The sequence below is a fragment of the Pipistrellus kuhlii genome, unplaced genomic scaffold, assembly GCF_014108245.1.
Source record: "Pipistrellus kuhlii isolate mPipKuh1 unplaced genomic scaffold, mPipKuh1.p scaffold_m20_p_44, whole genome shotgun sequence".
NCBI lineage: Eukaryota > Metazoa > Chordata > Mammalia > Chiroptera > Vespertilionidae > Pipistrellus > Pipistrellus kuhlii.
The window spans coordinates 1,183,480-1,211,407 of NW_023425545.1; the positions used below are offsets into that span (position 1 = coordinate 1,183,480).

Consider the following 27,928-nt stretch of genomic DNA (forward strand, 5'->3'; position numbering starts at 1 on the left):
AATGTTTCTCACAGTGGAATTCCTGTCAAGCACAAATAAACAGCTTCGAATGACTAGCATTGTGGATTTCAGATTGAGACCCAAGAACAGTACGTTGTGACTCGGCATTCCTCGGTAAATGAGTTTCACCGAACAACAATTGGGTTTAACAACACATAGGATGCAATCAGATGTGTTGGAGTGTTTGTAGGTTTCCCACTAAATTGATTTTATATCCCTTTATTTGGCTGCCAGAGGCCTTGCCTACCAGCCAGCCCTGTGGAGACCCCTGCCCCGCACAGTGCAGGCAGCAGACTCCTGGGAGCTGCTGGGTTGGGGATCCCAGGGCTAAGGGCTGGGTGTGCCAGCTGGGCTTCCAGTGGGCACCTATAAGGCCTGAGTGAGACTGCCTGTCAGTCAGGTTCCCATTGTTGGCACAAGCTCAGTGCTGAGTGAGGGGGTTCATTACAGGGTACCATCCTTTTGGTGACCAGGTGGCACTATGTCTAACAGGAATCCCCTCAGAGGCAGGCAGCCTTCTGTGTACTGGGCACCCCCATCAAATACCAGAACCTTCCATGGTTCTCTGATCGCCACGTCACACCCTGCATGGTACATTCTACTCCACACACACAGCGAAGGTAGCCATCCATGTTTATGCAATGATCTGGGGTTAGGTTACATTCTGCCCTCTGCGCCCCCTCCCCATGGCTCTCATATGGTGGTCATGGCCGCAGAAAGGTGAAGGCGTGTCCTTGAGAACTGGCTGGGAGTGTGCAGGTGCCAGTGATGGAGTGTGGCCGAGCCCTCCACTGACTTCCGGTGCTGCCCGGCTCCCGCTGGCCTTGGGTATGCCTGCCCTTGGTGCGGTGACAGTCACATCCTGGGAGTGTTGTCTGTCTCAGACTCGGGGTTTTCTTGGATGAGCCAAGGGCAAGATGGGGTGTTCACAGTGAACAGGCGGCAGTGATGTCACAAAGGCACCTCGGTGCCACCTGAGGGGAGGAGTGGGTCTCGGGGAGCTGGCCCCCGGCTGGGCAAGGGTCACGCTCGGTGCTGGTACAGGTGCAGGATGCCCGCCTTGTGCAGGTCCCACCACAGCTCTGCCTCCAGGGACAGATCGTGGTTTGCATAGAATATCAGTGGCTGCTTAACTCGGTCGTAGTAGTGGTCGGAGAATTTCCAGTAGTTACTTGTGATGAATCCATAGGCACTAACCTGCACAGAGACGCATCGAGCTGCTGTGTGCACACGTCAGGTGACAGGAATTCAGGAAAGCCCAAGTCCAGTCGCGCCCCTGCCCCACCCCCACCCCACACCTGTGTGAAGATGCAGGTGAACATGGTTGCAGCTCACAAATGAGATTCCCGCTTCACAGAGGCCCCGAGTCAGGTGGCCTCAGGTCACTGCCTGCCTTTGAGTCTTCCCTGTGGCCCCTGTGGTAGTCCCTCAGTGACCAGCGAGTGTGTGTGTGGTAACCCTGCTATCCCAGCCACTTCCGTTGAGAAGGCAGCTTTCAGAAGAGTAGATTGGTCATGTGCCTTGGTCATGTGTAGAGTGGCTGCCCTGGGATGAGGGCAGGGGGCTGGCCTCTCCAGGACCCTGGGTATTGGGTGCGATTCCCCCATGCCTTCCCCAGACCCCTCCTGCAGCTGGGGGATCCTTCCCCCACAAGACAGGCCCAGCAGGTGAGGTGAGAGGCTCTGGGATTAAACCGGTCCCATCCACACCTGCACTCTGTTCCCGAGAGCAGGCTCTTACCTGGTCACAGGTGTGTAACGCTGTCAGCAGCATGAGGGCCCCGGTACTAGGCATATATATGTCTTTAAATTTTGAGATAATCCGCTTTGATTTCAAAAACCTGGAAGCAAATCGGCATTGAAACTCATTTAGGTCTTGCATACCTGCTTGATAATTACATCATCACAGTGACCACCAAAAGGCCCCTCCCGCCGAGTCTCTCCTGGGGGACAGTGAGCTCCTGTGACCTCCGCTCCTGTGAGCCGCCTCCTTAGGCGACGGGTGCGGAAGAGGGTGGGCCCGTCGGGAGCCACAGCAGGATCCAGCCTGACTGCCACCTCCTGCCCTCCCCCCGGGCAGGCAGGCTGGCCTCGGCCCGTGTTTTCCTCTGCACGTGCTGCGATTGCTGGGCTCCCGCCTGCCCAGGCCCACCGTCCCCTCACTGCTCCCGGATCTCACCCAGCTGCTGCACTAGACACTTTCAAGGGCCAGTGGTTGAGCATCGACCTATGAACCAGGAGGTCACAGTTTGATTCCCAGTCAGGGCACAGGCCCAGGTTGCAGGCTCGATCAGAGTGGGGAGTGTGCAGGAGGCAGCCGATCAATGATCCTCTAATCTAGGGGTGTCGAACTCAATCAGAGAAGGGGCCAAAATCTAAAATCCAGCCTAAATCGCGGGCCGAATGGTTTACTGAACAGTCATAAACTATCATTGTGATGGAAACGCAGCGGAATGCAGTGATGACAGTGCGGTGCGGGCCACATTGCAAGGCCTGGCGGGACGGATTTGGCCCGCGGGCCTTGTGTTTGACACATGTGCTCTAATCATTGATGTTTTTCTCCCTCCCTCCCTCTCTGAAGTCAATGAGAATACATTTAAAAGTAAATGAAGGGCCAGGTCGCTCTCGGCTGCCGGGCGTCCTGTGCATTACAGATGGTCAGCAGCAGCCCTGGCCTCTCCTGCTAGTGGTGCTTGCACTCCTGGTGACCCTGCCCGGCCACAGAGAAGCACAGGCAGGGTCTGGGGAGGAGATCAGCTCTTGCTCCCTGGCTCCTCCCTATGCTCGTCTCAGCCTGAACACAGGTGGCAGCTCAGCTCCCATTACTGACCCGCACCCAGCCTGCGCCTGTGTGAACAGCCCTGGCGCCCCATCGGCGCTGCCCCATCCACCTATGAACCAGGAGGTCACCGTTTGATTCCTGATCAGGGCACACACCCGGGTTGCAGGCTTGATCCCCAGTGTGGGGCGTGCAGGAGGCAGCTGATCAATGATTCTCTCATTGATGCTTCTATACCTCTCCGTTCCTCTCTGAAATCAGTATTTTTTTTTAAAATATATTTTATTGATTTTGTACAGAGAGGAAGGGAGAGAGATAGAGAGTTAGAAACATCGATGAGAGATAGACATCGATCAGCTGCCTCTTGCACACCCCCTACTGGGGATATGCCCGCAACCAAGGTACATGCCTTTGACGGGAATCGAACCCGGGACCTTTCAGTCCACAAGCCGACGCTCTATCCATTGAGCCAAACCGGTCTTGGCTGAAATCAGTATTTTTAAAAAATAAACAGCCCTGGCAAATAGGCCTCGAGTCCTCCCCGGTTTCCTGATCCCCTGATTGACGCACCACCTCCACCGAGGCACGGAAGTAGAGACCAGACCAGTGGAAGGCCTCGGCAGGCGGCTCTGGCTCGGTTACAGCAGGTGGTCCTGAGGGCAGGCCTGCGGGGGCGGGGGAGGCGCTGTCTCCCACCACCTACCTCTCTGTCAGGTAGCTGATGAAGGCTGGGTGGAGCAGCTTGAATTTGCTGGCAGGGGCTTCTGGTCCGAAATAGGTGCGGGGCCTATTTGGAGATGAAGCGGACGGAGCGGTTGAGGCTCTCGAACTGCATGGAGCGGCGGTGGGGCAGGGTGCGGTAGTAGAAGCGCGGCTGGGAGTAGTAGCGGGAGAAGGGCGTGTAGAAGGTGGCGGGCAGCACCGAGGCCACCACCGGCGGCTTGGCGCCCACCAGCACGTCGGTGGGCAGCCTGTAGGTGAGCGAGCTCGGGGGCGTGAACAGGTTGGGGGGCGTCCGGAAGTTGCAGGTGGAGTTGGGGTAGTGGGGCGGGGGCGGGAGGAGGGGGAAGTAGAGGGAGTCCGGGGGCGGGGGGCGCTGGGGGGGGGTGGGCCGCCGCTCGTACTTGGGGGGCGGGCACAGGGGCAAGGAGGATGTGGGGGGCTGGAAGAAGGGGGGCTCCTTCAGGAAGCGGGGCACATAGGGGGTGATCTGGGCCGGGATGCCCGAAAGGGAAATGGACCCGATGTAGGACCCTGAGCTGATGGGGCTGTAGGAGGGGGACCTGGAGGAGTGCCCCGGGGGGGTCTGGGAGTGGTTTCGGGAGGCGGGCTTCACGCCAGACTGGGAGGGAGACTTGGAGGGGGGTGGGGTGGCGCTCTGGGGAGACGTGCGAGACACGTGTTGAGAATGAGGGCTGGGGTTCAGGGAGGGGTTGCGGGAGGTGGGTTGGGAGGTGGGTTGGGAGGGGGGTTGGGAAGCCGTAGGAGTGGAAGGGTGAGAGGGGCCGCGGGAGGAGGGCCGGGTGGGGGATGGGGACGGGGCTGAACCACCCGAGCTGGAGTAGGGCTGCTGGCTGGCTGGGCTGCTGTTGTAGTTGGTCCGGGACTGGGAGGGGGACTGGGTAGGGGACGGATTAGGGGTTTGGGAGGGGGAACTCATTGGTGTTGGGAAGGCTTGTGAGCACCCCAAGGGCCCTGAGCCAGCAGCCCCAGAGCCTGGCCCCCCTCCCATGTCACAAAGCCCCTCCTCTGACCCCTGAGCATTGTGGGTGATTGTTGGGTAACCACGGCGGGGGAGGGGCGGGGGAGGGGCGGGGGAGGGGCGGGGGAGGGGCGGGGGAGGGGCGGGGGGCCCCGCCGGGAGGGGGGGTGCTATCCTGGCCTTGGAGGGGGAACCGCCCCTCCCGGGCTGGGGGGCTCTGAGATTGGCGGGGTCCCTGTGTGGCCAGGGGTGGGGTGACTTCCCAGCACCTGATTCAGAGGAAGGGCCAGCAGCACCCTTCCTCAGCAGCAAGGGCCGGGCTGAGGCCAGGACGTGCTCAGGAGAGCTGGACCCAGGCCTGTGCCCAGGACACGGGCGGCCGGACAGAGTGCCCTTTGTTCCCGCTCCCGGGGCGCCGGGCCACAGGCCAGCCTTGGGAGGTGTCCGCCGGGAGGATGGCGTGGCGGCCGGCCCTCTGCTCTCCGGGCCGGCTGGCGGCAGGCTGGTTTGGGGACAGCAGCCCGGAGCTCAGAAGCCAGGTCTGCCTGCTCCTTCAGAACAGCGGCCCCTGGAGCCTGCAGCCAGCGGGCCGGGAGGTGCGGGGACCGGGAGGTGCAGAACGTGAGGCTTACCTGGCCCTCCTGGGGGGAAGGACAGCACCCCGAGCCCTGGGAGCTGCGCTTGCCCTCGCCCACCTGGCCTCCTGGGGGTCTCCGGGGCAGCGATGGCCTCCCCACGCCCTGCTCTGCGCGGCTGCTCACCTGTCACCCTTATCGTGGCCACTGGGGACCGGCACGCCCAGGACGGCCGATCTCAGCATCACGTAGTCACGGAGGCCTGAGGGGATGACGATGTAGCGCAGGTCCTGCGGGGACAGCAGGGCCGGCCGGTGGGAACAGGCCACGTCTGGTCCTGCCCGCAGGGAGGCCCTGCCCCCCCAGGACAGCCCCCTCCTCAGCAGCTCCATCCCGCAGCCAGGGGCCCAGGCTCGGGAGCCCTGGGCTCCCAGGCCTCACCGGCCCTTGGGGCACGGAGGTGAAGCCCGCTGCGCTGTAGGCGATGAGTGAGTTCTTCATGGTGTTCACAGTGAAGCCGTAGAAGGAGGTCTTGGTGCCCACGTCCTGCTCGAAGCCTTTGATCACAGCACCATTGAGTCTGGTCCAAACAGAGCCCATGACCGGGCGGTCACCCACGTGTTTGGGACTCCCTCCCCCCGGCCCGGCCACCCGGCCCCGCCTACAGGCCACTCCCCGGGCCAGGGGCCGGCTCCCATCCTCCTCCTCCACAGGACGCCCCTGCATCGAGCGGGCACATCTGTCCGGGCGGCTCCTTCCTCTCAGGGGCCGTGGCATGTCTGTCTGCACATGCCCGTGCCCATGCCTGTAACAACTGCAGAGCCACCTGGGGCTGCTGTGTGGCCCACACCATGGAGGATGCTCCCTCCGGGGACAGCTCCTCCCCACTCCTGCCTGCCCCCCTCCCCTCCCCCTGTCCCTTCCCCTCTTGTCACCCTCCCCTCCTCGCTGCCCCTGCTCTATGTACCTGAACACGTAGTCGTGGGCATCAATGTTGAGCCCCTGGCGGGAGCCATTGAGGATGCCCCCGTTGCCCACCACGGCGCACCGGACGCAGTCCCCACGCGGCTCCCTGGAGCCCAGCAGCTGGGCGCTCTCGGAGCTGTTGAGGAGGCTCAGGGTGGAGGCGATGTCTGTGGGTCGGGAGGGGACCTCATGCAGAGGCTGGCGTGGGGACAACAGCCCCTCCCAGGAGGCACACGGTGGGGGGTGACATGTCCGAGGGGGAAAGGTATTCCAGGAGGAATAACCTGGGCATGGGGGTGGGCGGAGCTAGTGGGGTGCGGGGAGGGGGGGTCTGACAGCAGCTCCGTCCGGCAGGCTGCTTGGGGCCCCATGCCCTGTCTTCTGCCAGGGAGGCCCCAGGGCGGTGAGAGCATTGGGGTGGGCGGGGAGCCAAGCCCCTCTCGCGGACCCCTGGTGCTTGTGGGCAGGAAAGTGAGCGGAGTCCGGAGTCCGGAGCCTGGGGTGGAGCTCAGCCTCCGGGGGGGAAGGGGCACCGGGCAGGGCCACATCCCAGTGCTGGGAGGGCAGGAAGGCCTGGCCTCAGGGCCTACAGCCAGCTGGGGCCAGGGGTGAGGTTACCTTGGCGGGGGAGCCCCTGCCAGCCGTAGGGGGCTCTGCGCTGGCTCAGGCTGTCCCAGAGCTCCTGGGAGAAGAGGCCCCCGGCCAGCAGCACCGGCTGCGAGAAGTTGAACAGAGCCCGGAAGTGGGGGTGCTGCTGGACGGCCTGAGCGAGCGAGTGTCTGCAGGGCCTGCTCTGTGGGTGAGAAGAGAGAGGGCTGAACTCGGGGGCTGGGAACCTTCCAGGAGCTGAAGGCCCCACGGGGGTGGGAGGGAAGAGGTGGCCTCCCTCCTCCAGACTTGGGGATCAGAGAGCTTTCTGGGTTTCCCCTGCCCAGCCCCCTGGACGCCACATCTCTGTGGCCTGCTGGCTCTGCCTCCGGCTCCAGCTCCTCACTCGGGGGTAAATTTTGGGGCGTTTTCCCACCTATGGGTGAGACCTGCCCGCCTTTGGAGGAGGTGAGCTAGCCAATTCTCTGGGGTCTCCTGTGGGCTCTGGCATCTTGCTGCGGGGCTGGGAGACAGGGCTGCGGGAGACGCAAGCGTGTGTTTCTTCCAGCCGCTGCTCACGCTGCGCTGAACGGTGTCTACCCGGAGTCCTGTCTGCCCAGACCCTCGGGACGCGGCCTGGTTGGAAGTGGGGCCTGTGCAGATGGAGGTTGAGATGAGGTCACACTGCAACCAGGTGAGCCCCAAGCTCAGTGCCCCTCGAGGAAGCCCCGTGTTGACAGCAGAGTGCGGGACGTGGCTACAGGCCGAGGAGGCCTGGAGCCCCAGAAGGTGCAGGCGGCCAGGACGCGTCCCCCAGACAGTCCCGCGGACGCCTGGGTGTCAGCCTTCTGGCCTCTGGGACTGCGAGGAACAATGTCTCTCGTTTTAAGCCACCGCGTTTGTCCTAGGAAACTGAGCATAGTAACCTCCCTCTGTAAAAACTGCTGCTTGAAATATTAACCCTGCTATTCTGGCCTCTGTAAACGCTTGCTTGCTTAAATAATAGGGAAAATGAGGCCACTCCCATCCAGAGAGGCCGACAGAGTTGTCAGTGCTGGCAGCAGGCCTTGAGAGACGGTCTCACGGCCCTGTCCCAGTACACAGGACTTTTCTCAGAAGTCTGCAAGTCTTGTTCCAAATTTGGAAGACAAAGAACTGAAAAAGGTATATGTAGAAAGGACTTCCTCTGTTTGGGGCCCCAGAATTTGAGAAGCAAGTATTTCCTCTGGGCCTGCTGGCACTAGCAAAATGAAAAAGACTCCAAATAAACATGACTTATCGATGAAGGCGTCTTCTGATTTACAACCTAACAAACCTCTCAGTGCCTGGGCACACAGAGACCTGGGGGGAGGAGGGCAGATACCGAACAGGCCCCGGGGCAGAGTCCCACCCCGATGCCTGGCGGGCTTCTTCCCCGAGGGGCCTCCTGGTCAGGGTGCCGGTTTGGTCAGGGCCCCGCAGGGAAGAGCTGCATGCGGTCATTCCTGCTGTAATGTGACGCAGACGTTCCTCGGTGACCTTGAAGCTGTGCACTCAGGCGCCAGGGCTTGTGGGAAACGGGCTGGGGCCCAGCACTCGCCCACAGGCGCTCAGCACCGGGGGACGTGAGCGCTGCTCATTGTGGCGTTTGACCTCGGAGAGCCACTGTGGCCTGGGCATCGCCGGGCGGCTCCTGAGCTCTATGGAATGGCAGGGGAGGGTTTACCACCGACGGGGCAGGCGGAGTGTGTGTGCACGCATGTGTGTTCCTCCACGTCCCTTCCTGGGGGTGGCGCTCGCGTGTCCCCGGTGCTCTCCCCGGCACTGGCTCGGAGCACACACAGCTTGTGCAGCACATGGCGCAGCGTCCCTGCTGCTCCCTCCTCCGGGCCAGCTCAGGGCTCTCGGCTTCGCCTCGGGAGGCTGTGTGGCCCTCGGGCAGCCGGCCGCTTTCCCCCGGGACCTGCCAGGGAGCTCAGGGCCAGTCCCCGGCCTGTCTCACCTGGTGGCACTGCTGCCGTGCGCTTACCAGCCATCTCACTTTCCAACCTTTTCCTTTGCAGTTTCTTTATTTTATTCGCTTTGTTTTTGCCTGGTTATATGTACTTAAAAGCTACCTCAAGTCCTTTTAAACCGGAGGGGGTACTTGCCACTTAGCCACAAGCAGCTCAGGGGAAGGACTTGAGTGTGAAGATGATCTGGCCCCGGCTGCTGTGGCTCAGTGGATAGAGCCTCGGCCTGCGGACTGAAGGGACCCAGGTTCGATTCTGGTCAAGGACACCGGCCCAGGTTGCGGGCTCAGTGCCCAGTAGGGGGTGTGCAGGAGGCAGCCAATCAACGATTCTCTCTCATCGTTGATGTTTCTATCTCTTTCTCTACCTTCCTCTCTGAAACCAATAAAAATATATTAAAAAAGGAAAAAGATGACCTGGCCAAGCACGCTCTGCGGCTCTGGTTCAGAGCAGGTTCTGGGGCAGAGGCTCAAACCCCAGCGCCACCTCTCCCCCCACGGGCCCTGAGCCGGAGTCTGATCCTCGCCGTGAGGCTCACGTGTGAGAGCGCAGGTCAGGTGCTGGGGTGGCACCTCACCCACAGCCGCCACGGGCTCCGCTGCACAGCTGGGCCGGAAGGGTCTCACACCCTCAAGGCAAACACGGTCGTCTCCCCAGGGCTTGGTGTCTGCTCTGGCGAGCGGTTTCAGTGTGGCTTCTATAGTAAGAAGGCATTTGGGGAAGTAGAACCTCAAACCCACAGGCCTTTTCCACATAAATCACAGGACTTCCAAGAACTGCTCAGCTGGCTGTGCCCCAGGGGGCCTACTGCTCCGTCCTCTCTCGGGGGCAGAGGGCCCAGTGGCCAGGTCTGAGGAGCCCTGATGGCTGTTGGCTTCATTCTGGGGCCCAGGGGTGGGGCCCGAAGAGCTTGTCCTCCTGGGCTTGTCTTCCTGCCCCCCTCCCCGCTGACGGGAGATGCTCTGAGCACAGAGTGCGGCCACTATACCTTCCTCGTCCCAGAAAGCGCTGCCTCGGGTCCAGTGAACGCTGTGGTGGTCCTGGGAGAGAAGGCACACGTCAGGGGTCTGGCTCCGTCAGGGTCAAAGGCTTCCGTCCCTCTGACCCTATTTCTGAGCTGATGCCTGCTCGGGCCTCGCTCCTGAGGCACAGAGTGCTCCCACACAATTACGTCTGACCGCCGGATCCCCGAGGGGAGAGACCCTGGCAAGCAGCAGCATGTGCGTTCACAGGGCCAGTGGTTCAGAGACGAAGATACGGCGCTGCTTGGTTGCTCAGTGGTTAGAGGCCGGCCCCCTGACCGAAGAATTGAGGGTTCGATTCCCGGGCATGTACCTCTTACAGGTTTGATCCCGGCTCTGGTCCAAGCGCGTATAGGAGGCAACCAGTCCATGTGTCTCTCTCACATCAATGTTCCTCTCTCTCTCTCCCCCTCCCCCACCCTTCCAAGCTCCCTCTAAAGATCAATGGGGGGGAAATATCCTCAGGTAAGGATTAAAAGCAAACAAGATGAAAGCTTGCCAGCCCGCTGGAATTGTGACCATATGAGAGGGTGCCCTTGGCGACGGTGGGGGAGGTGGGGCGGGGAAAGGGTCACCCTGGCTCCAGCCCTCAGGGTTACGGTCAAGGGCAGGTCTGCCCCCGACTCCCGGAGTCTGCAGTCCATGATCTCGGGAAGTTACTAAACTCGGAACCTGAGTCCGAGCCAGGACAGCAGGGATAACCGTGTTGACATGACCGGTAATCCCGTCACGTGTCACCCAGTTGTGAGTCCAAACGGAGCACCTGTTCCCTCACACCGTGTCCTCTACCCAAACGTTACTATGGTTACCAGCCTCTGGCCGGTGTCCCTTCGGCAGGGGCAAGAGGCTGAGGTTATGGCCCAGCCCCACCTCCCAGGAGGCTCCAGGCAAAGGGGAACCTCCACCCCGGAAGGAAGGAGGGGGCCCTGGCCTCTCCGCCCCCCTGCCCTCTGCACAGGAGCAGGCGGCCTGCGGGGAACAAAGGCCCTTGTTGTTTGCTCTGAGCTCGGGACAGCGCGTCACAATGAAGTCTGCCCTGCCTCCCTGCAGGTTTCTGAGGCCGGAGGGCGGGCAGGGCACCCCCATAACCGGCCACCTGGCCACCCACTCGTCCTGTGGTTCCGTCCATGGGCACAGCAGGGCCTCTGGGGAGGAACCGGGACGCTTCTCTCGGCCTAGAGCCCGCAGTGAGCTGAAAGCACTGGCCTCGGCCCCACCCGGAGGCTCTGACTGATGGGCGGCTGGCGGAGGACAGGCAGGATGCAGACAAGAGGGAGAGGTCAGGGGACGAGGGGGGCCTGCCCTGCACCCCCCAGTCTCAGGGAGGCTGCTCATCTCTAGGCGCCGTCAGTGCCCAGGTCTCCCAGCCCCGCGCAGCTCTGAGGACTCCCTGGGAGGTGCCTGCGGGAGGCAACCAACCAGTGTGTGTGTCTTCCCTCCCTCCTCTTCCACTCTCTCTAAAAATCAACGGGAAAATATCCTCAGGTAAGGATTAGCCAAAAGTACATACGTACATACGTACATACATACATACATACATACATAAAGCTTTGTTGAGGTATAATGGGGATGTGCAGCAAACCTCATATTTAAAAGTGTATCCAATACTTTCAAAGGACGTTTAATGGTATATTATTATTTAATTTTTTGTTAATCTTCCCCAGAGGATATTTTTTCCATTTATTTTTAGAGAGTGGAAGGGAGGTAGGGAAGGAGAGAGAGAGAGAGAGAGAGAGAGAGAGAGAGAGAGAGAGAGAGATATCACAGGTCCACACTGGCCAGGGCTGTCTGTATTTTCAAACATCCTATAATAAAAGCCTAATATGCTAAGTGCCCAGTTTTCTGTTCAACCAATCAAAGTGTACTATGCTGATGATATGCTAGGGCCACTCAATAGCTCACTATGATAAGCACTGACCACCAGGGGGCAGACACTGTGACAGTCCAGCCACTTGGAACTGAGTGAGACAGGCCGGATGTGCCCTGGAACCCTCCCACGGTCCCTCCTCGGCTGGCCAACCTCCCGCATCCCTCCCGCATCCCTCCCCAGTCCCGATGGTGCACCGCAGGGTCCCTCGGCCTGGCCTGTGCCCTCTCGCAATCGGACCCCTCGGGATGTTGGGGAGCCAATGTCAGCCTGATCCCACAGGCCAGGCCTCTAGTCTTTACATAAAGTTCACAAGATCCCTTCCTTAGCAGCTCACCCCTCTCCAGCTCTTCCCTTATGTAATTTCCCACCACAGGAGATTCCATAACTTCAGCCGTGACTGCTGGCTAGAGCGCCCTTCATTCTGGAGGGACTGAGCGAGCTTTGTTTTGTAACTGTGGGTGTCCTCTGTCCCCCCACCAAGCAGGCTAGGGTTTGCTTTCGTCCCATTCCACCTGCAGCAAGGGACCAGGCTGAGCGCGGAAGGGCAGGTGCGAAGGCGCTGGGGAGCCCCTGCAGCCCCCACCCGGGCTGTCCGCGGCGGCTCCGGGCTGGAGCCCACCGGCAGGCTCGGGTTTCTCCCCGCGGGGCGCACCTGAAGGCAGGTGCCGGGGCGCTGGGAGGGGGCAGAGCGCGGAGGGCAAACCTGCCTGGAGCCCAGAGCTGGCCCCGCTCCCGGGAGTCCGCCCGGCGGCGCTTATCCACCCGACGAACCGCGGGCAGAGGGAGCCGCCCGGGCAGGCAGGGACGGCGCCAGGGCGCGGGGATCCGGCCACGTGGGAACCGGAAGACGTGGGTCCTGGCCCCCAAAGTTACCGAGAGGGCTCCCCGCAAACGGGAGAGAGGGCTCCCCGCAGACACGGGAGGGGGGTCCCCGCAGACACCGGGGAGAAGGGGCTGGGAGAGGGGCTCCCCGCACACACGGGGGAGAGAGGGCTCCCCGCACACACGGGAGAGGGGCTCCCCGCACACACGGGGGGGAGAGGGCTCCCCGCAGACACGGGGCTGTGTGATCGGACGCAGAGTTTCCCATCGGGGCGCGGGGGGACACCTGCAGGCGGGGCGCACGGGCAGGTCCCGGGACGAGGCTGTGGTCCCGGCAGCGCGGTCGGACGGAGAGGGGGTCCGGGTCCCGCTGGAGCCGCCCGCCCGCCCCCTCAGTCCGGCCGCCCTACCTGGCTCCGGCCCAGAGCCCCGGGCGCGGCCCCGCCGCGGAGAGGAGCGTGAGGAGGATCCCCGCGCCCACGGCGCCGAGCAGCAGCAGCCGCCAGAGCAGCGCGCCGCGCGGGAGCCCCATGCAGCCCCGCCGGGCGCCCCGTCTGCGGTCCCCCGGGAGCCGGCGCCTCCGAGGCCGCGGCCCCGCCCCGCCCCGCCCGCCTCCGCGCCCGCCCCGCCCGCCCCCGCCCGGACCGCCCGCCCCGCCCGGACCGGCCTCCGGAAGCGCCCGCCGACGGGTGGGGCTGGGGAGGCGGGAGTCGCCGGCGGCCCGCCCCGCCCTGTGCCCGGTGGCCCGGAGCTGCGGGCGCCCTCCCCGCCGGGGCCTCGCCCTGCGCCTGTCCGGCTCCCGGATTCCCGAGGCGGCGGGGCGGCCCCTCGAAAGGCGCCCCAGAATCCCCGTGGGGCCTGGCCGCGGACCGGGGGCTGAGCGCCGGCCTAGGACCGGGCATGGTCAGGGCACAGGTCCGGGCCGCTCCATCCCCAGCGGGGCGCGCAGGCGGCAGCCGGCCGTGGTTCCCTCTCACTGATGTTGCTCGCTCTCTCCCTCTCCCCTCCGCTCTGGAGTCAGTACAAATGTGGAAGGAATGGGGGTGGTGTGAGCATCTGGGGCCTTTCCGGAATCTGGGGATTGGGTGTGATGAGCCGGTTCACCCAACAGCTGAGATGGGGAGGGTGGAGGACCCCAGACGCTCCGCGCTGACGGTGGGCTGAGGCCGGAGCCTGCAGGATGGGCTGAGGGGAGCGGAGGCTGCAGGATGGGCTGGGGGGAGCGGAGGCTGCAGGATGGGCTGAGGGGAGCGGAGGCTGCAGGATGGGCTGGGGGGAGCGGAGGCTGCAGGATGGTCTGGGGGGGAGCGGAGGCCTGCAGGATGGGCTGGGGGGGAGCGGAGGCTGCAGGATGGGCTGGGGGGGAGCGGAGGCTGCAGGATGGGCTGAGGGGAGCGGAGGCTGCAGGATGGGCTGGGGGGGAGCGGAGGCTGCAGGATGGGCTGGGGGGCGCGGAGGCTGCAGGATGGGCTGGGGGGGAGCGGAGGCTGCAGGATGGGCTGGGGGGAGCGGAGGCTGCAGGATGGGCTGGGGGGAGCGGAGGCTGCAGGATGGGCTGGGGGAGCGGAGGCTGCAGGATGGGCTGGGGGGAGCGGAGGCTGCAGGATGGGCTGGGGGGAGCGGAGGCTGCAGGATGGGCTGGGGGGGAGCGGAGGCTGCAGGATGGGCTGGGGGGGAGCGGAGGCTGCAGGATGGGCTGGGGGGGAGCGGAGGCTGCAGGATGGGCTGGGGGGGAGCGGCGGCTGCAGATGGGCTGGGGGGAGCGGAGGCTGCAGGATGGGCTGGGGGGGGAGCGGAGGCTGCAGGATGGGCTGGGGGGAGCGGAGGCTGCAGGATGGGCTGGGGGGGAGCGGAGGCTGCAGGATGGGCTGGGGGGAGCGGAGGCTGCAGGATGGGCTGGGGGAGCGGAGGCTGCAGGATGGGCTGGGGGGAGCGGAGGCTGCAGGATGGGCTGGGGGGAGCGGAGGCTGCAGGATGGGCTGGGGGGGAGCGGAGGCTGCAGGATGGGCTGGAGGGGAGCGGAGGCTGCAGGATGGGCTGAGGGGAGCGGAGGCTGCAGGATGGGCTGGGGGGGAGCGGAGGCTGCAGGATGGGCTGGGGAGCGGAGGCTGTGCGCTGCTCACTTGGTGACTGTCCTTGGCGGCCAGGCCCTCATGCCCTGCATCCCCTTTACAAAGCGAGGCCCCTGGAGGTCTGAGCGCAGGGGGAGCACCGAGAGTCTCTGGCAGGGGCTTCCGAGTCCGCAGGAGGAGGAGTGCGGGCACCTGTGCTCTGACACAGAGCCCCACCCCCACCATTTCCCCTGTGGTGACTGTTCTCCAGTGGGCATGCTCCTGGGCAGAGCCCTGGGACCTGTGAAACCCTCCAGCGCCCCCCAACGGTCAGGAGCTGCAGGGACCAGAGGGACCTGGCCCCGGCCCCAGCTTTCTGATCTCACCTGTGGGGCAAGTCTGCTCTCACCTTAGTCAATTGCAAGTCTTCCCAAAAGCTTCCCGGAGCCATGCCTGTGGTCAGGATGGGTCATTTAGTCTCAGTTCTCGTGATTAAAAAAAAACACCTGCATTGCCCAGCCAGTGCGGCTCAGTGGTTGAGCATCAACTTATGAACAGAGGTCACAGTTCTATATATTATGGTCAGGGCACAGAGGAAGGGAGAGGGAGAGAAAGATAGAAACAGCAGTGATGAGAGAGAATCATTGATCGGCTGCCTCCTGCACAACCCTGCTGGGGATGGGGCCCCTACCCTGGGCATGAGCCCTTGACCGGAATCGAACCCAGGACCCTTCAGTCCAAAGGCCAATGCTTTGCCGGGACCGGTTTGGCTCAATGGATAGAGCGTCGGCTTGGGGACTGAAGGGCCCCGGGTTCGATTCCGGTCAAGGGCATGTACCTTGGTTGCGGGCATATCCCCAGTAGGGGATGTGCAAGAGGCAGCTGATCGATGACTCTCTCTCATTGATGTTTCTAACTATCTCTCTCCCTTCCTCTCTGTACAAAAATCAATAAAATATATTTTTTAAAAAATCAACAACAAAAAAAAAAACAAAGGCCAATGCTTTATCCACTGAGCCAAACCAGCTAGGGTGAGGATATTTCTAGGGAGAGTGGAAGAGAGAGAGAAAGACAGAGAGAAACATCGATGTGAGAGAAACACAGCGATTGATTGCCTGCTGCACGCACTCTGACCAGGGCCCAGGCCAGGGAGGAGTCTGCAACCAAGGTACATGCCCCTGACCTGAATGGAACCCAGGACCCTTTGGTCTGCAGGTTGACGCTCTATCCACTGAGCCACACCAGCCAGGGCAAAAATATATTTAAAAAAAAGAAAAGAAAAGAAAAGAAAAGAAATGGGACGTTTTAGATAATATATTGTAGCAACTCTGGGTCCTGGGAACCCTCTCCCCGCTGATTCGCTGTCTCCTTAGTGATTGGCAGGCTTGTTTTGTGAAGTCCCACCCTCACTCCCTTGAAGGGTTAGGCCCTGGATGTTGCTCTGCAGGGAAGCAGGTCAGTGCACTCACTGGCCTGGGAGGCAGAGATGGGCTGGGCTCTTCCCATCTCTTCCCCTGACTCCAGCAGTTAAGCTCCGTTCGGCCTGCTGATTGCCCTATGCTTACAAGATTGGCGAGGAGCTGATCCTTCTTATATTAATGATTACATAGGTCATTATCTATAGGAGCTGCAAAGGGCAGCTCGTTACTCAATTCTTTTTACTTTGCTTGAATATGTTTGTATATGCTTGAAATTTTCCATCTCATAAAGTTAAATTTATTTCTTTGTCTGTATGTGAAATAGACCTCATCAGATTCTTTAGAAATATAAGGTCATCATTAAGTTGAATTAAAATCTTGAAAAGTATTTATAGATACTTTTCACTCAAGAGGTGGATTATGGTTTTACAAAACCGAGTAATGAAAACTTCCAAGTATTCCGTGTTCTGAAACCATCTTGTGTAAGCATCTTTGTAAAAATACAAAGATTCGCCTATTTCTCACTATCCGAAATGGCATGGAATTACAAGTAAGTTCCTAATCAAAATTTATTAAATGTGGTAATGATATACCACAGGCTGGTTTTGTCATTGCAATCAAAACCATCTTTAGGTGGTTAGTTATTTTATGGGAAAAAAAGCCATGATGGACATGGTTCCAGTTGTATTTCAGGAATCTATAAGAAGACACATTTATGCACTGAATTGAGCTGAGTGGAAACTGAGCTTGCAAAAAGCTGACGACTGAATTTTAAATATTAGCTGGGATGTTCTGGGTCTGGGATTAGCGCTTGTGATTCAGACAATTAGAGCCCAAAGCTTTTCAAGATTTAAAAGGGTTTTTAAATATTTTTTCTATAGACCTAGTCCTGGGAAGTTTTTTTCAACCTCTTAGAAATGTTAATTTCTTTAAAAGATAAGTGATTTGGCCGAAACCGGTTTGGCTCAGTGGATAGAGTGTCGGTCTGTGGACTGAAGGGTCCCGGGTTCGATTTCGGTCAAGGGCATGTACCTTGGTTGCGGACATATCCCCAGTAGTAAGTATGCAGGAGGCAGCTGATCGATATCTCTCTCTCATCGATGTTTCTAACTCTATCCCTCTTCCTCTCTGTAAAAAATCAATAAAATACATGTTTTAAAAAAGATAATAAATCTAGCCGAGACCGGTTTGGCTCAATGGATAGAGCATCGGCTTGGGGACTGAAGGGTCCCGGGTTCGATTCCAGTCAAGGGCATGTACCTTGGTTGCAGGCATATCCCCAGTGGGGGGTGTGCAAGAGGCAGCTGATCGATGACTCTCTCTCGTCAATGTTTCTAACTCTCTATCTCTCTCCCTTCCTCTCTGTAAAAAAAATCAATAAAATATATTTTAAAAAAAAGATAATAAACCTTAAAAGTATTCCCAGCACATTTTTTTTGTTAGTTTGGAATCCAAATTGGACCCATTTGCTATCTTGGTCCTAAATACTTTTCAAATCTGTGTTCATCTCTTCAGCCACATGGCGTGCACTGGCTGTGTCCCCCGCGATACAGCTGTCCTCTGACTCCCCCATCTCTCCTTGTGTCACTCAGCTCGTAGCCACTGGGACGTGTGTGAGGCGGAGACTCCTGTGTGGTCCACGTCACTGACGGTGACCCGCAAGCCGGGGCACAGACAGGAAAGCCCGCCCTCCGGTGCAGAGACAGGGCAGGAGCTGAAGGGTGACCGTGTACCTCGTCACACGTGCACACGTGGGCACTGGAACACGTGGAGTGCTTGCTTATCAGAGCCCAGCTGACGAAGAAGGCTTACAGTAAAAGCTTGTTTTATTTTAAAAAATATATTCTTATTGATCTCAGAGAGGAAGGAAGAAGGGGGAGAGATAGAAACATCATTGATGAGAGAGAATCATAGATCTGCTGCCTACTCACACCCCCTACTGGGGACCAGGCCTGCAAACGGGCATGTGCCCTTCTCTGGAATCGAACCCCGGACCCTTCAGTCTGCAGGCCGACGGACGCTCTCTCCACTGACCCAAACCGGCTAGGGCTCTGGAAAAATTTTAAGACATGATTAAGCTGAAAACACTAAACTAAATTCTTCATGGGCTCCGGATGAAGATGGCAGAGTGGACATGTGCATCCAATCACATTCCTTCCTGAACCCGCACTCAGATGCTAAGAGAGAATTTTTAAAAGCACAGAGTCAGGGAGGAGAGGGTTGGGGGCCACAGCGACACAGTCCCGGAAACGGAAAGCAGAGGATAAGAGGCAACGGATTTAACGTTACCCCAAAACATCCCCATCGCCCCTCAGCCATGTGCCCTTCAGAGAAAACCCTATTCCTCACGTGAACCTGCTGTGGGTGTTCCCAAACCTCACAAACGGGACCCTCATTGTGCCGCCCGCGTGCCCTATCACGGCGAGTGCTTCCCATCCCCGGGTGAACAGCCCCCCGCCCCCCTTTCACATCCATCCCCGGGTGAACAGCACCCCGCTTTCCCATCCATCCCTGGGGACGGCCACCCAAGCTGCTCCAGTTCCTGTTCGAACACTTGGCACAGGCCTTCCTGCCAATCCCTGGTGGCAGCAACATGGCCTTGTCCCCGACAGACAGCTCCAGGGACAAGCTCCCAGCCTGGCGAGCTGCCTGGTCACATGACCGCCTTTGGAGGGGGGGAAACAAGGGGACCTGGTTGAGATTGGGGGGTGGGGGGGCACATGGGGTGTGGTAAGGGAAGCTGCCCGCCTGGGACTGGACAGACCTGCCCGCCCCCGCTCCTGGCCGAGTGCCCGGCCGGGGCGCTGCTCTGGGGTCCCTGGGGAGCCCCTCACTCCGCACCAGACAATCAAGTCCTCACCTGCCTCCCCCGGGCTCCCTGGCACAGGTGTCCTCGCCAAGCCCGGCCCTGGCTCCCTGGCTGCCGTGACTTCAAAGAGCTGGTGGCAGAAATGGGGGAGAGGCAGGTGTGTGTGTGTGGGGGTGCTGCAGCCACTACCCCTACCCCCACCCCCTGAGCACACCCAGTCAGACACAGAGGAGCCGGCGGCCGGGTGCTGAGGGCGCAGAGCTCCGGGCGGGCGGGCGGGCGGGCAGGAGGGCGCACACCGGGGAGGCTCACGGCAGCACCTGACCGGCCCCTGGCGCTGGCGGAGGGGGGCCGGGAAGCCTGACCGGCAGGATCCGTCCTTTTAGGTCACAGGGGTCCTCAAACTTTTTAAAATGGGGGCCAGAGCACGGTCCCTCAGAGAGCTGGAGGGCCGGACTATATGAACTACTAATTCCTACTGTAACACCTCGGCTGCGCTCACTGCCCAAAAAACCTGGCGGGCCGGATCAGACTCCTCTGCGGGCCGCATGTGGCCCGCGGGCCGTAGTTTGAAGACCCCTGTATCCTGTGGGACATTCACAAGGTGTTCTGGGGCTAAAACCACATGTTTTTTTGTTTTGGTTTTTTTTTAAAGAAAACGCTTTATTAGACAATATGAAAAAAGAGGATAGTCTTTGTTGAAATCCAAATAATTGGTACACAGGCAGAAAGAGGAAGTAAGTTACTCAACAGAAAGAGGCCTGGAGGAGCTCAAGCGGAAGGTGGAGCAACATCAGGCCCGGGCGGGAGGAGGGCGTCCGGGTCTGGGACGGGAGCGGCGCCTGCGGGGTCTGCCTGCGGGGTCTGCGGTCAGGGCGCTGCCTTTCCCTGGCGGGGCCGGGCGGCTGGGGGGTGGGGAGGAATGGCCCCTCTCGCCCTCGTTTCCCGCCCGGAGGCGGGGCAGGTCTGTGGGCTGCGTGGGTGCGTGTGATTCCCACACGGGCCACAGGTGGCGTGCCCGCCGCACGCTCCGGGTCACACTCAGCTTGTCTGGACGCTGCCCCCGCAGACACCCGCCTGAGCCCCCGCCCGCCGGCCCCCTCTCCCACCCGCATCCTCCGCGGGATGTGTGAGCGCAGCTCCTCCGCCCGAACTCTGAGTTGCCATCGCCCTGGCGTTGGGTGACGCCCAAAACAGCCAGTTAGATCCCAACCGGAGGCGCCCGCCAGGAGTGCGGGGCCTGCTGCTCCCGCACCAGCTCCCCGAGTGGTGGGAGCTGGGGGGGTGCCCTGGGGGGATGCCCTGGGGGTGCCGTTTGCTCTGGGATCTTGTGGTGCCTGACGTGTACGTGTGCGTGTGCGTGTGCATGTACATGTGTAAGTGCAGGGTCAGGACAGGCCTCCGCCGCCTGGTTCCCCCCCCCCCCCCGCTGGTGCCCCTGCCCAGGACGTGACGAGGCACATGTGTGGCAAACAGCTCTGAGCACAGGGCACACACGCTCTGGCGTGTCTGGTGCCTGGACCTGACCTTGGCAGCTGGGCCGGGCGAGAGGCGGGGACCGCTGCCAGTCTCCCCAGAGCAAGCCCCACCCTCCCGCCCTCTGCAGCACCACCACCCCGTCACCCACTCTCCCCTGAACCTCAGACACCCCCAGCGCCCCGCCCCGCAGCCAGAGCCACACCCGCTGAGCGAGGCTCTGGGCAGCAGCGCAGGGCGAGCAGGAAGTGCGGCCGAGGCCGAGTGGTACTTGACCCTGTCACGTCTGTTAGGGTCACGGAAGGAGGCACGTACGAGCTGACAGGGGTGACGGCCAGAAATCTGTGAGGGCGTCTGGAACCCACATGGCGCCGGCACCCAGGCATGGGGCGCTGGAGGTTTCATTTTTGTTTTTATTTATTTATTTTCATATATATTTTATTGATTTAAAAAAATATATATTTTATTGATTTTTTACAGAGAGGAAGAGAGAGGGATAGAGAGTTAGAAACATCGATGAGAGAGAATCATTGATCAGCTGCCTCCTGCACGCCTCCTACTGGGGGTCGAACCTGAAACACAGGCACGTGCCCTTGACTGGAATCGAACCCGGGACTCTTCAGTCCACAGGACGATGATGCTCTATCCACTGAGCAACACCAGCTAGGTCCAGACTTTTGAATTCTTGCTAGTTCACTCCTGGTGGGAAGAGGCCTGGGGTTCGATGGCCCTCGGGCTCCTGGTCCAGGCTGGATTGGGTCGAGGGAAAGGGCAGGAGCTATTTAGTGCGAAAACTGCTCTCTCTGAACTGTGTGTCCCTGTGAAGGTTTTATTTCAAACTGGTGAGAGTCCGAGAAAGCGTCCGGCATGTGTTTCTGGGTGACAGTTGTCGTAGGAAAGAAGGGCTTGGTGACAGGGTGAGGCTGCGTGCCCCAAAGGGAGGTGTGGTTAGAGGTGCTAAGCTTACCCCAGGAGTAGTCAGCCGTGGGGGGCAGAGGCCCCAGGAGGGGGGGCAGCGCCTGAGGCATGGCGGGCAGGTGGGTGACGGCAGGAGGCTCCTCAGGAGATACCTGGAGCCGGAGGGGCTGCGCCCAATGAAGACGACCTTGGGTCTCAGGTGAAGGCGACCCAAGGGCAGGTCCCACCACAGACTGTCCTGACCTAAAGCAACCGGCAGGGCCGTTGCACCCTCCGGGGAGGGGCATTGGCTTCCAGGGGTGAGGGGGGTGGAGTGCCCCGTCCTCTCTGAAATCAATAAAAATGTGTTTTTAAATATACATTTAAAAAAGAAAGAAAAAAGAACTGGGAACACCTGGGGGGAAAAAGCAAAAAAAGCTGGGCATTAAAGAGAATGGTGCGCCGAGATGCTGCCACCTACCGCCCTGCGCTGGTACTGCACCCTTTCCCAGCAAAGCAAGCCAGTCCTCTGGGCGCTGCGGGTAGAAATTCTGTTTAGCTCCTTGGGGCTCTGGGCTTCAGAGTCCAGTCCTGGAGCTAGGGCCCAGTGAAGGTGACGGAAATGACTCTGGGTTAGCCCAGTCTCCCGGTGGGGGCTGAGAGCGTGCGGGGAGGATGGGAGAATGACAGGAGTTCCTGGTTCGTCAGATGTGCTCGCGCAGCGGTTATTAAAAACCTGTGACATGGACGCCCTGGGAGCCACGCTGCAGACTAGAGGCCCCTCAGAAAGGGGTAAGGGGTGCTTCTCACAGGGGAGACTGTGATTCATGAAAGAGGGGACGGGAAGGTGTGAACGCTGGTTCCCAGGGGAGCCCAAAGCACACGCACACGTGCCAGAGCCCAACGAGACGCTAAGGCGTGTTTACTGACAGGTACAAACCGGCCGCCACCCACAGGGACAGCCACCCGTGTCTCCACTGTACAACACGGACAGCCACCCGTGTCTCCATTTACAACATGGACCACCACCCACGGGGACAGCCACCCGTGTCTCCACTGTACAACACGGACCGCCACCCATGTCTCTATTGTACAACACGGACCGCCACCCGTGGGGACAGTTATCAGTGTCTCCACTGTACAAATCGGGCCACTACCCACGGGGACAGCCACCGTGTCTCTGTCGTACAACATGTATTTGCATCTCCGTGGACAAGACTTTTTTTATCCCCAGTTCCCCTCCCCCACCCCAAAGCCCAAAGACAAGATGGCTGCTCAGAGAACCCCAGCGGCCCTCAACCCTCTTCATCTCAGGGCTCCCATACGCGAGCGACTGGAATTCTGCAGCACACCCCAAAGCGTGGTTTTTTGCAAAAACAAAAGAGGTATAATGGTGATTCATTCGCGCCGGCTGGCCGGCCACGGCGGTCACGTGTTTATTCCGCTCTGAGGGGAAGGCCCGAGGGCCACTGCAGCCAGGGCTGCGGCCAGGACCCACCGCCCGGACGTCCGCAGTGAACTGAGCGCCTCCAGGCTTCCCCGCTGCGAAGAGACCGGACTTCACACCCGCGTTCCCATCCCTCCGCTCCTGTCTCTGCCCACAGCTTCTGCAGGGAGCGTGGTTTTCAGCGGATATCGGTTCACTTAAAATTCCTCCGTCTCAAGAAGGGAGCCCTGCCCTATCCGGTGTGGCTCAGTGGATAGAGCGTCGGCCTGCGGACCGAAGGGTCCCGGGTTCGAATCCGAACAAAGGCCCCGAACCTCGGTGGCAGGCTCCTCCCGGGCCTGGGCCCCGGTCAGGGCTCATGCAGGAGGCAACCAACCGACGTGCTTCTCTCACATCGATGCTTCTCTCTGGCTCCCTCTCTCCCCCTCTCTCCCTGACCATCAATGGGAAATACCCTCCGGCGAGGATTTAAAGAAGGAAAAATAAAAGAAAGGCCCTTGTCCTCCCCATCCTGGGACGGAACATTCCGCCACTTTCCAGGCTCTCCCAACCAACGCCAGTCACGGCCGCCTGAGGGCGGGCCTCGGGGTGCGGACGGACGGACGGACGGACGGATGGACGGACGGCGTCCCCTCCCGGCTGGGGCCGGGCCTCCGGGGCCTCAGGCCCGCGGCGGGGGCGCCTCGGGGCGCTGGTACAGCCGGATGATGCCCTCGTCGTGCAGCCGCTTCCAGAGCGCCCTCTCGAGGCGGAAGTCGTGGTTGACGTAGAAGACGGTCCTCCTCCACTCCCGGTCGTAGTAGTGGTCGGAGAAGCGCTCGTGGCCGGCCGTGATGAAGCCGTAGGCACTCACCTGGAGGGGAGGAGGAGGAAGGGCCCGTCGCTCCCGGCCTCTTCTCGGGTCTGTGCGCGCCGGGGTGCCCCTCCGCTCCCCTCCCCGCCAGGTCCGGGGTGCCCTCCCCTCCCCTCCCCGCCAGGTTCGGGGCGCCCGCGCCCGCGCCCCCGCCCCGGGCGCCCGCGCCTCGCCTGGTCGCAGAGCTGCAGGGCGGTGAGCAGCAGCAGGGCGCCGGTGGTGGGCCGGTAGATCCGCCAGTGCGCCGTGTCCAGCGTGCGGGACCGCAGGAACCTGGACAGGCCCGCCCGCCCCGTCAGAGGCTGCTGGGCGCGCACACCCGCCCCCCCTCCGGGCGCCGGCCCACCTGTTCTTCATGTAGCGCAGCAGGTCCGGGTGCAGCAGCAGGTACCGGTCCAGCCGCAGCGCCTCCCGGAAGGCCGCCCGCGGCCTGTGCCTGCGGCAGGGGGTCACCGCTCCGTCTGCTCCCGCCCGGGCCTGGCGCCCCGCCATTGCTCTGCACGCACACGCACACGCACGCACATGCACACGCAGACTCACACGTGCATGCACACGCACACACAAGTACATGCATGCACACATGCCCGCACACACGGTACCTGAACCAGAAGAGGTTGCCTGTCTTGTACGTCTGGTTCAGGAGCAGCGCCTCCAGCCACTCATAGTCCCGGGAGCCTTCCAGGAAGTGCAGGTAGCGGACGTCCTGGGACCAAGGACGGGGCTGGGGCCCGGCTCTGCCTGCAGCCCCCGTGCGGCTCCCAGGCCTGGTCCCCCTGCCCGCCCCGCCCCTCCCTGTGAGCGGAGCCTGTGCGATCCTGTGCGGCCACAGCTTCCCGGGATGCTCGCCCCCTCCCTGGGCGCCCCCTCCGGGGGCCGCCGGCCAGGCCACCCCCCTCACCTCCCCCAGCGGCGCATGCAGGAAGCCGCGGCTGCCCAGCAGGTACAGGGACTGCGTCAGGGAGAAGGCGGTGAAGCCGTAGAAGGAGGTCCGCGTGCCCACGTCCTGCTCGTAGCCCTTGGTGAGGGCGCCGCTCAGCCTGTGCGAGGGACAGGTCAGAGGTCAGAGGTCAGACGGCCGGCGCAGAGGGAGCTGCTGTGGGGAGGCGAGGGCTGGAGGGAGTGCCCTCCCCTGGGGAGGTGAGGGCTGGAGGGAGTGCCCTCCCCTGGGGAGGTGAGGGCTGGAGGGAGTGCCCTCCCCTGGGGAGGCGAGGGCTGGAGAGGGTGCCCTCCCCTGGGGGGACGAGGGCTGGAGAGGGTGCCCTCCCCTGGGGGGACGAGGGCTGGAGAGAGTGCCCTCCCCTGGGGGGACGAGGGCTGGAGAGGGTGCCCTCCCCTGGGGAGGTGAGGGCTGGAGGGAGTGCCCTCCCCTGGGGGGACGAGGGCTGGAGAGTGCCCTCCACAGGTCCGGGGCCGATGTGCAGAGCCGGGCTCTGCAGGAGAGGCTGGGGCGGGGTGAGGGGGGCTCACCGGAACACGTAGTCGTGGTGGTCGATCTCCTCGCCCACGTGGGAGTTGTTCAGGATGCCCCCGTTGCCCACCACGGCGCAGCTGACGCACTGGGTGCTGCCGGCAGGGAGGCCGGCCAGGAGCAGCTGCTGCTGGGCCACGGGCGGGAAGCGGGACACCACCTCCTGCACCACTGGAAGCGGGGCGGTCAGAACCGGGGGGGGGGGGGGGGGGGGGGGGGGGGGGGGGGGGGGGGGGGGGGGGGGGGGGGGGGGGGGGGGGGGGGGGGGGGGGGGGGGGGGGGGGGGGGCGGTCAGAGCCCGGGGGGGGGGCGGTCAGAGCCGGGGGGGGGGGGCAGTCAGAGCCCAGGGGGGGCCCGCGGTGGCCCGGGGGGGCAGTCAGAACCCGGGGCCTGCGATGGCCCGGGGGGGGGCAGTCAGAGCCGGGGGGGCCCACAGTGGCCTGGGGGGGGCAGTCAGAGCCCCGGGGGGGGGCAGTCAGAGCCCGGGGGGGGGCGGTCAGAGCCCAGGGGGGCGGTCAGAGCCCGGGGGGGGGCGGTCAGAGCCCGGGGGGTGGCAGTCAGAGCCAGGGTGGGCAGTCAGAGCCCGGGGGGGGGGCCGCGGTGGCCGGGGGGGGGCAGTCAGAGCCGGGGTGGGCAGTCAGAGCCGGGGGGGGGCAGTCAGAGCCGGGGGGGGCAGTCAGAGCCCAGGGGGGCAGTCAGAGCCGGGGGGGGGCAGTCAGAGCCGGGGGGGGCAGTCAGAGCCCGGGGGGGCAGTCAGAGCCGGGGGGGGCAGTCAGAGCCCGGGGGGGCAGTCAGAGCCGGGGGGGGCAGTCAGAGCCCGGGGGGGCAGTCAGAGCCGGGGGGGCAGTCAGAGCCGGGGGCCGCGGGGGCGGGGGCGGGGGCAGCCCCGCACTCACAGGAGCGGTTGAGCTCCATGAAGCCAAAGGGCGGTGCGAAGTGCTCCAGGCGCGCCCACTCGCTGGGGCTGAAGTGCCGGGCGTCCAGGAAGAGGGTGAGGTTGGGCAGGAAGAGGCGCTGCAGCCAGGGCGACTTGGCGGCTCGCACCTTCACGGAGTCCGGGCAGCTCTGGAGGCAGGGCGGTCAGCCGGGCGGAGGGCATGGCCGGCGGGCGCGGGGGGAGCCGGCCGGCCGGAGGCCTCCCCCAGGCCCGCCACCTCCGTAAGCCCCCTCTGGGCCCGGAGGCCAGGCCCCTCTGTCAGCGCGGGGAGGGGGCAGCGGGAGGGGTGCCCGGGTGCTGCCTGGGTGTGGGGGCAGTTATGTGTGAGGTACTTGTTTCCTGTGTGATCTCTCAGGGAGGGAAGCCAGGGGAGGTGGTGGGACCACTCTCTGCAGCAGACACGGTATTCCCAGGCACTAGCCTGGGCACCTGGCTGGGCATTCTTCAATATATACATCTACATCTACACATACATGTATGTACATTTACATATATATACATTATATATACACACATATACAATGTATACATATATAATTGATCTCAGAGAGGTCAGGAAAGGGAGAGAGATAGAAACATCAATGATGAAAGAGAATCATGGATCGGCTGCCTCCTGCAAGCCCCCTACTGTGGATGGAGCCCGCAACCCAGGCCTGTGCCCTTCATGGGAATTGAACCGTGACCTCCTGGTTCGTGGGGCAAAGCTCTACCCCTGAGCCACGCCGGCCAGCACCAAGTCGGGCATCCTTGTCTGTTGGCACAGGAAGGATGGGGCGACCCAGGGGGTGGGGGAAGGGGCACCAGGCCGAGCCCAGGAGCGGAGCCTGGGAGGCGAGGGCGCGGTGGGCGGAGTGCCGGGAGGGGCGGTGGAGGCAGAGGCGGCGGTGGAGGGCAGGGTCCTGGCAAAACTCACCGTCTGCAGGCTGCCCCCGTCCATGCTGTACTGCTCCTCAAAGTCCCACTTGGGCTCGGCCTTGAAATTGGCGGCCCGCAGCCCGGAGGTGGTCCGTGTGGTGGGGCTGCGGGAGGGGGTGGCGCGTGGGGCAGCCCTTGCCGGGGTCCCGCCTTTGGTTTTCCTCGCGGGTGACCCCGCTCCCGGGGGGGTCAGCACCTCGGCCCGGCTGTGGGGCAGGGGTGTCCCTGCCGGGAGCGCCCGGGGCTGCGCCGGTGCTGTCCCCGCGGCCCTGGCCGTCTCGTTCCTGTCCCTCCTCCCTCCGCTTGTCCTCGCACCCAGAACCCGCGGTGCCCCTGTCCCAGGGGGGGCTGGCCCCCCAGCCCGACTGCGCGGAAACGGCGTGCCCGCCGTGGTGCCCTGACTCCTCAACAGTGCCGTCCTGGCTGTGCCGCGCGCTCTGGCCGTGATGTGGCCCGTGGCCTCTTTGTGGCCCGTGGCCTCCGTGTGGCCCGTGGCCTCCGTGTGGCCCGTGGCCTCAGGGTGCGTGTCCAGCGTGCTGCTCTCCTGCGCGGACCCTGCGTGGGTGGGGGCCCTCCTGTGCACGGGGGGCGCCAGGGCCGTGGTCCTCTGTCTGTGCTGCCTGGGGACAGAGAACGTCTGATGAGGGGAAGTGCCCTTTGGGAGGAAACGGCACCCTCCCCCCTCAGAGAGGAAGCCTGGCCTCTGGGGCCTCCCCGTGGAGCACCCTGCCGGCTGGGGCTCGGGTGGAGCACCGCCTAGGAGCCAGGAGGTCACAGCTGGTTCCCGGTCAGGCCCAGGCCGGGCTGCGGCTCCATCCCGGCGGGGATCCTGTGGGCGTGCAGGAGGCAGCGGCCGTGGCTCTCTCTCGTTGTTGTTCCCCCTCCCCCTCCCTCTCGGCGGGTTCTCCGAGGCTCCCAGGGCACTGCTCCGCCTGAGGTCTAAGACTGAGTGTGCGGCCGAGGGCTGGCGCTTGGTCTGGTGGCCGTGCCCTTCAGCCGACCTCGGGCTGTTTGTGTTTTGATTTTAAATGAAGTGCAGGGAACAATAGCAACCTTGTTCAAAGAAGATGGGCTGCGAACCGTGACTTTGAAATCCAGGGCCTTGCCGAAACCGGTTTGGCTCAGTGGTAGAGCGTCGGCCTGCGGACTGAAAGGTCCCGGGTTCGATTCCGGTCAGGGGCATGTACGTTGGTTGCGGGCACATCCCCAGTGGGGGGTGTGCAAGAGGCAGCTGGTCGATGTTTCTCTCTCATCAACGTTTCTAGCTCTCTAGCTCTCTCCCTTCCTCTCTGTACAAAATCAAAAAAATATATTTAAAAAAAAAAAAGAAAAAGAAAGAAATC

The 27,928-nt window shown here is 62.2% G+C and overlaps 2 protein-coding genes across 3 annotated transcripts; both read right to left on the bottom strand.

The window, feature by feature from the left end:
- Positions 1-56: 56 nt before the first annotated feature.
- Positions 57-12,898, bottom strand: ST6GALNAC2 (ST6 N-acetylgalactosaminide alpha-2,6-sialyltransferase 2). 2 transcript variants are annotated; one of them, XM_036412412.2, is made up of 9 exons: positions 12,725-12,896; positions 9,589-9,640; positions 6,640-6,814; positions 6,023-6,188; positions 5,497-5,635; positions 5,242-5,345; positions 3,482-3,565; positions 1,741-1,840; positions 57-1,197 (listed from the first exon to the last, which is right to left on the bottom strand). In XM_036412412.2, exons 1-9 carry the CDS (start codon positions 12,844-12,846, stop codon positions 1,024-1,026), a joined length of 1,116 nt encoding a protein of 371 aa, XP_036268305.1. In that variant the 5' UTR covers positions 12,847-12,896; the 3' UTR covers positions 57-1,023. The 2 variants fall into 2 exon arrangements, with proteins under 2 accessions (XP_036268305.1, XP_045428113.1); XM_045572157.1 differs by lacking the exon at positions 1,741-1,840 and having other exon boundaries at positions 12,725-12,898.
- Positions 4,617-27,401, bottom strand: ST6GALNAC1 (ST6 N-acetylgalactosaminide alpha-2,6-sialyltransferase 1). The gene is made up of 11 exons (XM_036412331.2): positions 27,361-27,401; positions 27,020-27,205; positions 26,584-26,791; positions 25,630-25,798; positions 24,733-24,904; positions 24,164-24,302; positions 23,865-23,968; positions 23,612-23,701; positions 23,439-23,538; positions 23,055-23,265; positions 4,617-4,632 (listed from the first exon to the last, which is right to left on the bottom strand). Exons 1-10 carry the CDS (start codon positions 27,399-27,401, stop codon positions 23,074-23,076), a joined length of 1,401 nt encoding a protein of 466 aa, XP_036268224.2. The 3' UTR covers positions 4,617-4,632; positions 23,055-23,073.
- Between the last annotated feature and the right edge of the window lie 527 nt (positions 27,402-27,928).